At 31.2% G+C, this 14,161-nt stretch overlaps 2 protein-coding genes across 3 annotated transcripts in view; one reads left to right on the top strand and one right to left on the bottom strand.

Annotated features, from left to right (window-relative positions):
• Nucleotides 1–14,161, top strand: part of Nab2 (Nuclear polyadenosine RNA-binding 2) — a 239,919-nt gene that overhangs the window by 143,884 nt on the left and 81,874 nt on the right. The window lies entirely within an intron of this gene.
• Nucleotides 1,453–14,161, bottom strand: part of LOC139987346 (uncharacterized) — a 13,638-nt gene continuing 929 nt past the window's right edge. For both annotated transcript variants that reach the window (XM_072003495.1, XM_072003496.1), the window contains exons 2-4: nt 4,017–14,098; nt 3,698–3,937; nt 1,453–3,618 (exon numbers count right to left, since the gene is read on the bottom strand). In XM_072003495.1, the coding sequence (XP_071859596.1) occupies nt 3,565–3,618; nt 3,698–3,937; nt 4,017–14,012 (10,290 nt within the window). In that variant the 5' untranslated portion in view covers nt 14,013–14,098 and the 3' untranslated portion in view covers nt 1,453–3,564. The remainder of the gene's footprint in view (nt 3,619–3,697; nt 3,938–4,016; nt 14,099–14,161) is intronic.

Genomic DNA, 14,161 nt, shown 5'->3' with positions numbered 1-14,161 from the left:
AAAATAAATGAATTCGATCAGTCAAATATATATATAAATTTTATTCGTTTTATTTATTTACATTAAATGACAAAATTAAATTCGCCAACAATTCCTACGATACCAACTATAGACAATAATTTATATTATAAATTTAGTAAAAAATTATAGATGTCCCTACTATATAAATTTACTGAATTCATTTTTGAATTTTTTGTAAGTATAATCAAAACGGTTCAAATGTGAGAAAAAAAATTGTGATTAGCGTAAACTTATAAATTTTAATTTCTATAAATAATACATTGCGATAATTGTACAGTTGTACCGTCTATATATGTGAAAAATAGATATATGTATACATATTTAAGGATAAAGAGAAGTTAAAGGATATACACGTGATTAAGGAACAGACACCATACATGGTAATTCTTATTATTTATTGTTTCTTTAATATATTAACTAGAGTTTTGCATACACTTCTGTAGCCTAAGTACATTAACAGAAAATAATCTATTGATTCATACAGTTCTTATTTCTATTAACTAAACCTCTTATTTTAACTATGGAATGGTTTTAGTGTTTAGATATGTAACATTTCTATAGTACTTTTCAAAATATTTACGTAATATTTAAAACTTTTCAATAAATTTCACCTCTTCAGATTTCTTCAAAATTTATAGAAATATTAAATTATCATTTTTTTGAAATATTAAAATTGAAAAAAGTGCTACAAATCTAAAACACGCTTACAATTATTGTAATTTATGCCACACAATTATTCTATGTTAATCACACATTGTGTATAAAATTAGCAGAACTGTATAAATGATTTATCTGATTTAGAATTGCACAGCTAACAACCATTTTAAAAGTTAGTATTTTGTATGGAATTATCAGTTGTAAGCTTTGTAAAAATATACAATTGCACTTATTTTTCTATACAGATCTGCCCCATTTGAATGATGTCATTATATGTGATGATTTAAATGTTTAAAAATATAAAAGAATTATAAATCATATTCAAAAGAAATATAAATCATATACACCAGTAGATGGGTGTTAATAATATTGACTTACGAAAATATTTTTTATTACTTAATAAATGTTTGTATCGACCCATCTCTATTAATTAATTTGATTTACAAACTGATTCTTAATTCGTGTGTTTACATAAAAATTTTCAATTCTTAAATTGAATAACCTAAATTAGAAAATAAAAGAAGGTTTTTTTGTAATATAAATTTCTCTAACTGAAAATATTTGAGTCGGTGCAATCTTATAATAATTTACATTATTGGAAGTCAATAATAGAATTTTTCTAAAAAACCACTGTTCATCTAAATGAAGCATATACTAGATGTAATTTTATTTTTTAAGAATATCTTGTTTCTTTAATTAATATAACATAGTCAAATTTAGATGGAGAAACTATAAGATTCAAATCTAATGAATTATGATATCATACGATAGAAGTTGTTATACATATTTATATTTTGGATGTACATAATTTACTTGGATATCTTATAGCCACAATTAAACACTCAAAACAATTTTTGTGAACTACAACATACATCAAACTGATACAATTTTTCTTTATTTATAAAAACTTTCAAACCTTTTTTCTTCATATAATATACAAGTGATGCATATTTCTATTATATTAAATGTATATGTATAAGTAATATTATGCATATTTGAACTTTAGATGAATATAAATTTCTTAAAATTTAGGCACATAGAACACACAATGATATCATAAAATATTTGCATAACAAAACTTCAATCATGAGAACATTTTTCTTAATTTATACCACTATATTATACTTATTTTATATACCTGTGAAGATATTCAAGGGATACCACTGTTTAGATACTTTTTTATTACAATTATAGTAAAAGAGTTATAAAACAAATATGATGTACATATTTATAGAAATGTCATTTATAGTTATTATGCAGTGGTATATTTATTTTAATGTCCTCATAATTGCAGCATATATAATGCATATTTTATACAAGAATATTAGAAATATATAGCTTCATTTAATCTTACATAATATACATAACACGATACGACAAATACTGTTAGGTGTATTTTAAGGCACTCGTGCAAATAAAATATGAAACAGTTAAAACAAATTTATGAGAAACAAAACATTAAGTGGAATAACAATCGATAGACTTATATATATATATATATATTATATATTTCTTTTATTTGGTTGCATTCAATGATTAAACTAGATTTTTCAATAAAGTGACTTTTAATGTATTTTCATTCTTTGGAACGTAAACCAGAAAGAACAAAATTATAAGACAATTGTAGATATAGTCTGTTAACCCTGTATTAGCATAATAGCTGTTTTTTAGCCTCTTAACAAGGAATATATTTATTCCATCCCACTTTATAACCAGGAACTTATTCTTTAAGGATCTTTCCCACTTCCAATATACATATATCAATAGAATAATAAGAAAAACATTTGTAACATTTAAAAACAATTAAAAGCTTTGTTATTTGTATAAACAATAACTCATTAGGCACACCTAAATGGTTTAAATCAGACATAAACACGTGACAGGGGAGTGAACATTATTTATATTATATGTAGATTTTCTACTGAACTATGAGATGTTACTGCTTATGTCAATTAAATAAATAATTTTTTTAAAAGAATTGTTGTATAAAGACTTAGTTTATATTTATTAAAGATAAATAGAATAGAAAAATTTGATTTAGAATCACAGTAATAAGTATAATTAATATTTTGAAGAATTTACATATTGTTTAACTTTCTTTTTTAAAATAAATTGTTTAACATTCACTAACATTGTCTACGAATGTACGAAATGTACGAAATGTACGAATTGTGAACACTTTAACATTTCATAGTTCATTTTATCTTGTAACATATAGTATAGACATTTTTTACTTTGACTGCCCCTGTTTCAAATATATAATTTTATATAAATGTAACTATATATAGATTTAGGTCTGTGTAACATTGCAAGGATCCATATTCTTTTTTAAACAAGAATAATAAATATATATATATGTGTCTGTGTATATATATATATATATATGTATTTATACATCGTATATATAAGTCTTTTTACGATATAAATAAAGATTTATAACGAGCACATTCACTTATCATATTACTCATATTTTCATTTGTACAAATAAGAGACTGTGTAGTCCTCAAAAACTATAAATAATCTAACGTACACATGTATCTTTTTTTTTACTATGATCTTTGGCTAAATATCTAACTACTTAAAATAATTTTTTTTCTCAAGTAACTCTTAACAATTAACATCAATCAACAAAGCTGTCTTTTGTTGCAAAGTTCATAGATGTTAATTTCATTGTTTTTGTATATATATATTTATAATAGTACATAGTATGATTACAGTAGTAATCATAATAAAGATGTACAATTCCATTAAGATTAAAAGAATTACAGAATAAACTTTTAGCATTATAGTACGTTTTTTAAAGGTACTCACATTATTTGTTCCAATATAGTTAATCACAGGAAATGCATCTATGCAGCCAAAGTAATTTATAGTAACTTGTTGTTATCATTCTTTCGTTTTATGATTCTGTTGTATATATTCAACACATTTTGCAACATCCTATGAAACGTAATTGACAAGAATTATATAAATATATGAAATTCACAGTAGACAAATAGTACATGAAGCATAATTGTACCTGAACGGCAATTTGTAAAGGTGTCAATTCCCCAATGGAACAGTCATTACGAATCACATTTGCTGGCAAAAGTCTTGGACAAGGTTTGCCAGTGAACAGAATAAAAAGTGTATGGATGCTTTTACGCTGTGTTGATTCCATATAACGATGTTGGTATCCGGCTAAATGTCGACGATGTCGTGAAGTTGTAGGAAACCATCTTTCGCATAAATTACAATATCTTTTATGCTTTATTGTTGCCTGTAATAAACTATTAAAATTAGTTTCATTTGTGCTTATATAAAAGCTTTGCAATCAAAGGAAATACAAATATTTTCACCTTCTCATGATAAGCTAATTGCATTATAATATCAGCAATAGTCATTCCACAGTCTTTATAGGAATGTTTTTTATTCTCTTCTATCTTCTCCATTTGATTTATCGCTTTGTTCTCCATCAATTTTGCATCTTCTACTACATGTTCAACCTCTTCTTGATTTGTTATTACAGGTGGAGATCTGGAACTATCTCTATCTGAGCTGGAATCAAAATTTAAAACAAACTCTGGCACTAATAATGGCATGTTGTCTTCCTTTATTTTTGTGTCATTTGAATTATCATTATCTTTCTGATTCTCATTGCTACTGCTAGTTTTCTTCACAGATTTTTCCTTCTGCAAGTCTTTTGTATTGTTATATCTGTTTGATAGACCAGAGTTTCTTACTGATGTGGTGTTTGCTGTTATTTCATCAAATTTCTTAGAAGCCTTCAAAGAAATGGTAGTTGGCTCTAGTACATTGCTATTTTCGTACGTAGAAGCTGTAGGGCAATCCATGGAATAAATTTCATTTTGTTTTGAACAGCTTTCTTCAACTTCCTCTATATCCATCTTACTAGAAGATATGCATGCTTTTTTTTCTGAACTTCTAGATTTTCCACTTACTTTCACTCTATCATTTTGACTATTAGGACATGCTTTTTCAGACTTGTCTAATGATTTTTCAATATCCTTGAAAGTGAAACTTGAGCCTTGCTTCTTTTCAGCTACAGTCCTATGTCGTGATTTTTTTCTTTCCGCATCTTCATTTTCAGATTTTGTCAAACATTTCTTCAGTGTTTCTTTAGCAGCTAGTACTTCTTTAATTAACAAGTCATTACAATAAAAATTATCATTTGATCTTCTCTCTAGATTTTGTAATTGCTGTTTATTCATTAAGAAGGTATATTCATTTTGATCAGAACTATTTTGTGAAGCATGTTGAAATTCATTGAAGAATGCCTTAGTTGATCCTTCAATGTACTTACTCTTGGAATGCGATGCATAGTCGATTTTCGATGTAAATACCTCAGAACATATATTTTTATTGTCAATAAGTTCCAATTCTAATTCCAATTGAGTCGGCATTGCATCCACCATATCTATTCTACTAATGTTCTCAAATTCAGAGTTCTTCACTTCATCATCGCTATTATCTGGTGATGCTGGCAAAATTTCTATTGTAGTTTGACTTTCATCTGAGGAATCAACTTTAATTATCGAACTATTGTTATCATTATAATTATGTGAACGAGTGACAGAGTCTAGAAATTTGTCTTCTATGAGGGGATTATTCTCTTTGGTCCCAAAAGTTGAGTATTCCTTTTTCACAACCATCATATCATTGTCTTCATTTGTTAGAATGTCTTTAAAGGAATGTTTTGTTGCAGTTTCTCCCATTTCACTCTCACTTTCATCATTCTGACTATGATGTATTTGTCTACTCTGGGAAAATAATTTTCTCTTTCCTTTCCTCTTAATATTCCTACTTTCACTATCATCTGATTTTAAAATAACCACATTATCAGTTTTACTTAAATTAGCATCGAACTCAGTAGTTGATTTTGAGTTAATTTTCATGTAATCAGAGTCTGATAATCTTCTCTGTTTGCATTTAGCAGGAGACAAACTAGACACTGAATTAGATCTAGGTAATTTTACTTTATTGTCATCAATAACATCCTCATTGATAATATCCTTTATTTGTGCAGACAAATCAAACTTATCACTTAATGTGACTTTTGATTGCTTCCAATCTTTCACCATATGATCTAGAACATTTAATCTTTGTAATTTTACTTTTGGTTGCCATTTGGATGTTTCAGTGATTGAAGTCTTTTTACTTTTGCTAATTTCGCATTTAAATTCTGTGCCAATTTGAGTTCTTTTTATTATAACCTTAGGAATCTTTTCCATGATGCACTGAGGAAATTTCTTCTTTAACTCATCATTAATTGCTATGTTGTTATCATACTTGGCAGTGTGTTTTGAATCCTCTTCCTTTATTTTTTTAGTTTTTTTTGAAGAAACTCTAGGAATATTCGAATCGTTCCCTCTATCTTTTTCTGGTGACAAAGATCTATTTTCTTCTTGTCTTTTTATCTTTGATTTTGATGTTTTTTCAATTTCTATGTCATTGGACATCGACTCATGAAAATTTGTATCTTCATCAGAATCAGTACCTTCTGATTCTGAACTCTCCTTCATTTTGATTCTTTTACTTTCTTGCATTTTAAGCTTTTTAATCTTCATTTTTGGAATGCTCTTCTTAATAGTCTTACGTTTCAAGTATACTTTTAAGTCCTTGGATGATATATCCTCCAACTTTATCCTCACCTTAGGTACCTTATTTTCATAATTATCATATTTTAAAGTGTATGATTCAAAATCACTGTTATCCATATCCATACTTTCTTCATTTTGTTCTGGAAGAAAAGATTGCGTTTTATCAGACTTAGTTTTCTCTAAAATTTCGACTGTTGGAGTTACAGAGCGTGATCTATTTTTCATTATGATCACTTTTGGTATTTTTGGACGTACTTCGGACAATAATTTTGCATCATATCTATTGCAGGTTTCAGAAGAATCTATGTAATCTAGTGAGCACACTGGTTTCGAATTTGAAGCGTCAGTTTTCTTTATAACCAGCTTGGGTATTGCTATCATGTCTATATCTGAAGAATGAGTCGAGCTTTTGGAAAAGGCTTGTTCGACAGGAATTTGCTCATCTTTCTGTTCATTTATTTCAGCTTTATCTTCGCTGTTTTCAGGTTCCACAGTTGGAGAGTTTTTAATAAAGCAACATGTATTAAGAACAGGTATTCCTTTATCTTCCAAAGTATCTTGATTGGAATTCGTTTCATATTTAGAGGCAACCGGTAGATCATCTGATCCACCTTCACCCTTTAAATCACCAGTTATTACATCTTGTTCCACTGAAGTTTCCTCTATATGCTCATTTGATAAGATAATTTCTATTCTATTTCCGTTTAATCCAATTTCTGTAATATTTTTATTTTCAGTATGAGTTTCATCTTTTGAGGAACCAATAGAACTTTTTTTTTCAGTAAATACGTTATTTATTTGGTCAGAATTCACATCAATATTGTCTTCATGTCCAATACATTCAATAGAAATGTGTTTTGTATTATCTTCTTGATCAATTGTTTTGTTTGTCAGTACTGCCTGAGATTCAGATTCCTTTTGATTCATTGCAGAAGTGTCTTTCAACAGAGTATCATTGTTTGGATCTTCTAAATCCTCATTATTTGCTTCTTTTATTTTGTTTATATCCTCTTCGTGTTCTTGATCTTCACTTGGAATTTCAACTTCTTTATTAAATTGCACAGTTTCTTCTTCACATTTTGAGATATTTTCTTGACTAATATTCTGCTCAGATTCTTCAATTATTTCATTAAACGCGACTTTCGGATGTTTTGAAATCGAAAATTCTTGTGAAACCTGATTAGATGCATTGTTAGAATCTGTTTGAAGCTCAGAAACTTCTTTTATTATGTCTGTTTCAAACATTGGTACGCTAATGTGATTATTTTCTGATTTGTTATTACTTTCTGTATTTTCTATATTTTCAAGATTATTTTTTGATTCTAGGGAAATTTGACTATCAGACAAGTTTATGTCAATTTCTTCTTTCTGTTCTTTAGCATCTGTTCCTTCTGAAGTAATTTTTTCATCATTTTTTTTCTTTTCAAGATCGTGTAAACTAACTTGCTTATCTTTATCCAATAAAGATTCTTTGATAAGCAATTTTGAAATCGGTGATTCATTTTTTGGAATTACATTCTTCTCTTCATTTTCAAGAGTAGTTATAGTTTCAACTTTATCAATAATTTGATCCGTACATTCATTGCCCGAATTTTTATCTTTATTTGTCTGAAAGTTTTCTGACGTGATTTCCGAATTATCTAGCATTAAAGATTCATTTACATTATTTTCAACATTTTGTTTTTTCTGTTTCGATTGTAAAGAAGTTGACAGAATATCCAAATCCATATGAGATATGCAATTATCTATACAATTATCATTAGCGCTTACACAATTTTCACTCTTTTTATCAATATCAAGGATTCGAAATTGATCCACTTGCGCCTCCTCTAAATCCATACCATTATCTTTATGCGAAAGATCATCTGTTACATTCTCTTTACTTTTACATTCCAGATCTAATTCATCAATAAACACCTCATCGTTTTGTGGTTTAGGGATAGCCATGCTTTTATTCTCTGTAATCTGATCTTTCTTACAATTATTCCCCTCAGCAACGCGATTTTTACTGCGATCCACGATCTGTTCATCAGAATCGCTGCTGCTATAAATTTTATCCATTTTATAATGATCAGACCAAATAGCATTATTGTTTCTAATGCTGTGAACATAATCTTTATATTTAACATGACTTTTACCATAGAATTCATCCGAATAATTTCTTTTCCTATCATAAAGATACTTGGTATTCTTATATTCATACTTTTTCTTGTCATTAAGACTATGATGCCGTTTTTTCTTGTACATTTTACGAAATTTTGAGTTGTAATAGTTGTTCCAGGTATCCGTGTACTGGGACTTTTTCACAGAGGAGTAAGATTCTCGTTTACGAGCCTCCATCATTAATTCGTGATAAGTGAATCTTCGATTAGGACTATAGGATATCTTTCCATCTTTGGTAGTGTATACAGGAACAGTATGGAGGTCCTCTAGTTTATCTATGCTCGAGAATATCGGATTTACATACCCGCTGCTACTTTGGAACATGTCGCAGTCTTCAAAAATATTATCTATCTTTGGCTTCTTCCATTTGCCCGTACAATCTTCTTCTTCATCTAATTCCTCATCCATGCGTTTACCGCGATCTAACTCTATCCCAGAATATTTGCCAAACTTGAAATCCAAATTACTCAAATTATTTAATGACTTGGCTTTGAGTTCGATAAAGTTGCTTTCTGGTAGTTTTATAGAAGTTTTTGAGTGAGATACACTCGCTATCTCTTTTTCTATTATATTTGAAACATTCACGAAATTCGTGGAACCTTGCTTTTGTATCCTTGCCAATTGATCATCATCTTCACATATAAAATTATCTTCCTTATCGTCTTCGAAACTATTCTTTCCCTTAACTTTATTATTTGCATCGACTGTGGCAGTATTTGATATTGCACTTTTTGACTTAATTATATCCATGTGATCAATAGCGTAACTAGTATCCTCGATTATCTCGGCTTTCGATATATCTTTACAGAATACATTGTTGCGCGAAGATTTGCTAAAAGACTGATTATCTGAAATTAAATTGCATGTTTCCTTAGAAATGATAGAGTTAATTTCCTCGCTTGTCTCTAGCGAAGCTCTCCTATCTTTTTTAAGCGTTATTCTTAAATTTTTCTCCGTTTCGCTTTTACCCTGATTCGTTTCTGTAACATCTACAACAGCATCGGACTTCTCAAACACTCTGTGAGCTCTTTCGGGTAATTTTGGGTTGCCTTCTTGATCCTTAACGTGTAATCTACGTTGACAGTCCAACGTATTCGAATAGGAAAGTGAATCGTCAATTTCATACAGGCTACGATCGTCGTAAAATATTCGCTTGTTCTGCTCCTGTCCCTTCGAGTTTCTATCTGTACATGACACGTTGATTTCAATTTTAATTCCCTCCAGAGGGTCTTTTGTGTGTTCTTGGCTTTTGTCTCCAAGAAGTAACTCTTTACCAATATCACTGTCTTTAATTTTCAAGTTTACATTAGCAACTTGAATATCAAAATCAGCATTTTTTATTAAATTTTTCGAACATGAGTGGCTTTTTGATTCTTCCTGTGTCATCAGATTCTCTGAATTTAAACTAATCGGAGATACAGAATTTTGTTCCAAACATACCTTGTGTCCCAGTTTATAACTTTTACATTTCGATTTTTCATCTTTATTATTATCATTATATGTATCGTGAGCCTGATACGACTTTTCTTTCTTCTTTCTATACTCTTTTAACAAACGCATCTCCTCCGCAGTGTATGTAACGTCTCCATCAACACTTTTCAAATCTTTCTGCAGTAACTTAGAAGTTTGAGATTGAATGTTTTCCTGCAATGTTGGAGCTACTTTACTTGATACACGTTTCCTAATTTCTGTCTCTTCGGAAAGTTCTTTGGTATTAGTATTGTTTATCTTGGTTGGGAACTCGGATGATTTCTCACTCATGATCCTGTCTGTGGTGCTGTGCGTCCTCTTATTATTTAAAGTAACATTATCCTTTATCACAGCAGCGGAATAGTGTTTGTATTGAGAAGTCATATGGCACACAGAATGCTCTTCGCCTTGGGATGAGCTTGAATCTTCTAACTTTCTCGTATCAGAAACCTTTGATTGTTTCACATAATCAACATCTCTCTTTTGACTTAAATTTCTATCTAAGTATTTATCTATGCATTTTTCTTCCCAGGTTATTGCTTCTCTTGCTCTTTTTCTGACATCTAGATCAAGATCAGAAGGCCTTGAGCAGCTAGCATCTGTAGATACAATCGAAGTCTTTATCTTCTTCCTTCTGAGCTCTTTATCGTTTTTCAATGCTTGCGACTCATCATCAGATATTGTTGGGCTTAAATTTGCATTAGAATCAATGTTATCATTCGACTTACTTTTCTCTATTCCCGGTCTTACCGTTTCCGTCGATCTTCTAATGTTTTTGTGTCCCCTTTCGTACGAATAATCGGCAGAGTCGAGATCTGATCTCTTCTCCCCTTCAACAACTTCCTGCAGTTCATACTCCATGGATGTTAAAACACCACATGCATCAGAAACTCTAGCATCATTTTCTTTGCTATCTACTAAGCATATTTTCTTTCTCACAGTAGTGGTCCCGAGATTTTTCATCTGCTTATTTTTAATTATTTCATTTGATTTCGCTTTAGAGTTGTTAGACAATTCAAAATTATTCAAAGTTTCCTCTTGCGCATGTCCAGCCTTGGTTTCGTTACTTTTGTAACGGTTCTCCTTTTGAAATTCCAACTCCAAAGTACTAAGGGATCTATTCTTTACTTTTTCCTCGCTGTTTAGCTGTGTAAAACTAATTACTGGACTGTTCTGCATTACTTCTATCATATTTGTGGATATTGATAAGTCTTCCATGTTCTGCGAAGATTCTTCAGTGTCAGAATGAATAGGAGTGTTCAGAGTAGTAGATATTGGTGTACACTCTGAGGTTGGTAAATCTGGTAAACTAATATCATCAGGATTATGGGATTCTTCAAAACTATGCTGTTTCTTCAGTTCGATGTTATCACTAACATCCAGATTATCTTTTTCTGATGTTGACAAAACTCTTAATCCCTGGTTGTTTATTGGAATTGCAGTCGTTTCAGAAATACTAGAATTTTCCATATTTGTATTCTTATTCATGTCACCCAAAGATGTGGGATAATCAACAGACAGTATATGAGTATTACTCTTACTCTGCTGCTCTGTATTTTCGACAGCCGTCGCTTCAATTTCATTATTACTCGGCTCCCTGAAAAATGGTATCGTCTTTTGCTTTTCTAATGCTTGTATAACTTGACCATTAGGTGCTCCCAGAATGTTTGCTATTTCTAAATTGTCCACTATGTGAATCGTGGGTATTTCGTCAGGACCATTGCTAATGCAGTGTATGATACTCCCAGGTTTCACCACACCTTCTCCAATCGTTCTTTTGGAAGTTTTAGCGATCTCAGAATTGTCAGATGCGGAATATGATATTGTCAAACAGTCTTGGGCTGCTATTACATTCGTTTCACTTTGTTTATTAGTTTCTAAGGTTTCGTTCGAGCAGAAACCATTTTTTCTTGGAACTTCCGAGCCTTGTGGTGTTTTCGATGAAAGATCTATATTTTCATAGCTTACCACAACAACGGGTGTTGTTTCATTTAGAATTGTGTCCGGTATGTTGGTCGTTCCCTCTTCGTCGTCAGTTTCGTCCCAATTAGCCAAAAACTGTCTTACGTCCAAATCCGGTTTATTAGCGAATTCTTTCGAGGCTTTTTGCTGCATCATCGTTTCGTTGCTAGTATTAGTACTTAAAGTATTAAAGGTGTGACTCTCGCTTGTTTGTACTTTTAGTTGATTTTGATTAAAGTCCTTGTGTATAGAGAACTGATTCTGTTTCTGAAACGTTTCTGCACAAGAGGAAGGAACATGTTCATTTTGTTGGGGAATTATTAATTGCTCTGGTTGCTGCGATTGCTGGCATTTCTCGTTAGCCATGGCAATATCTTGGTCTTTATTTTGCTTATCTATATTTTCTGGTGCTTGTTCTATAGTTGGTGGTGCATGCTGCACCTTAGAGAAATTATCCGGTAAATAACTGGAATTTATTAACATACCATTTTGATCGAACTGCAAATTAATAGGCGGCACTGCAGTATTTACCGGTGTTGTTACACGTGGAGTTTGTTGAACTGGATTTTGATAGCCAGATGATTGTTGCAATTTTAATACTTCTCTATATCTAAGAATACATTCTTTGTATTTGGGATGAGACTGATAGCCAGGTATCCTACTCAGTTCCCTAAGATGATTTTCTATTGAAAATTTTTGCATTGCTATTCTATGTTGATACACTTGATGCTGTGGAGGAGAGTTATGCATAAAAGTATTCTGCATTTTATTCATCATTGCAGTATTATTGGTGGTTTCTTGGCATTCGTGAGAGATTTCTGCGGAAATGTTTCTTGGATATTGCGAATTGAAGTATGAGTTTTGAGAAGAGGATACCATATTTGCGTTTACATTTACAGTAGGCATTCCTTTGGGTATCATATTGCCATTTTGATATTGGCATTGTTTATTGTTGAATTTTTGTTGGGCTATGAAATTTTGTTCTTGCTGCTTAAGCATTCCTGAATTCGGTATATTCATGCTATTTGTTTTCGTATGTTCTTTCACAGGATAAGGGTATTTCTGTTGCTCTGTAGAATAATTATAACCTTGCATGGAGTAATTGTGAAATATTCCCGAAGATGTTGAGTAATTTCTATGCATTATGTGATCCTTGTGATACTTATAATCTGCAAAGTTTCTTCTATGATCTACAGTGGACGCATTGGGCAACACAGGGCTCATTACTTCTTTACTTTCTAGATTATCTTTTCTAAAATTACAATTATTTCCAAACTGCCTATTTTCGATCTGATAATTCGACGGATGTACATTATCTCTGTATGAACCATTATTTTGATATGATCCATATTTTTCCCACTGCTGGTAATTAATGTTTGGATCTGAATTGCAACACATTCCTTTACAAGGGATAAATGAAGAAGGTGGTACAGGTTTTCCAGAAGGTGGTAGTTGACCAACATTAGTGTTTCTTGGTCCCATATTTCCAGTTCCAGAGCTTGAACCAGATACCGATGCAGGTCCATGCCTAGAACCAGGTCCAAACATAGGACCAGTTCCAGTATTAGGATTGGTTCCAATTCCTGGTCCAGAATTGGTTCGAGGTCCATGGACAGGTCCAGGTCCTGTCCTAGGTCCAGGGATAGGTCCAGGCCCTGTTCTAGGTCCAGATGATGTATTTAAATTGCAGCTTGCTCCATTTAGATGACCAATAGGTCCATTGAAAGGTCCTTGGTTGCTTCTATATCCTATGTCATCATTTATAGTTCCGATATTAGCGTTCCTAGGATCCACAGAAGCATTTATGTTATCTAACATAGGATTCCTTGTATTTGGAGAACCATAATGACCAATGCAATTCTGCATTTGTACCATAGATACAAGAGGGCTGTTATTTGGAATGGTTGAGCCATTTGAAACATTGTTAAAAGATTGATAGTTTCTTGGATTGTAACTTGCATCGTTCTGATGCTTGTTCAGACCCTCTGAACTAAGACTAATTGCATTTAGTGTTGGTGGACTGGCACCAGGAATATATGAAAGGTGGCCAGAATTCACATTTTGTGTAGAAGGTGTGACTTCATTTGTCTGCGAGGCATTATATTGGTGCCAATCTGGCATATTCCCACCGTAGTTCATTGTACATTGTTTTACTACAAATTTATAGTATTTATCTCATTCCCTTTATCCACAAAAAATAATTGCACTAGAGGCAGGAGCAGAACCTATAGAAACAAAATTATACATTTTTAATTTTTTGTAGTTATATTTATTTATAGAATTATATC

The sequence above is a fragment of the Bombus fervidus genome, chromosome 5 (assembly GCF_041682495.2).
Source record: "Bombus fervidus isolate BK054 chromosome 5, iyBomFerv1, whole genome shotgun sequence".
Lineage (NCBI taxonomy): Eukaryota > Metazoa > Arthropoda > Insecta > Hymenoptera > Apidae > Bombus > Bombus fervidus.
The sequence above is the reverse complement of the archived record's forward strand: the minus strand, read 5'-3'. Positions and strand labels throughout refer to the sequence as shown.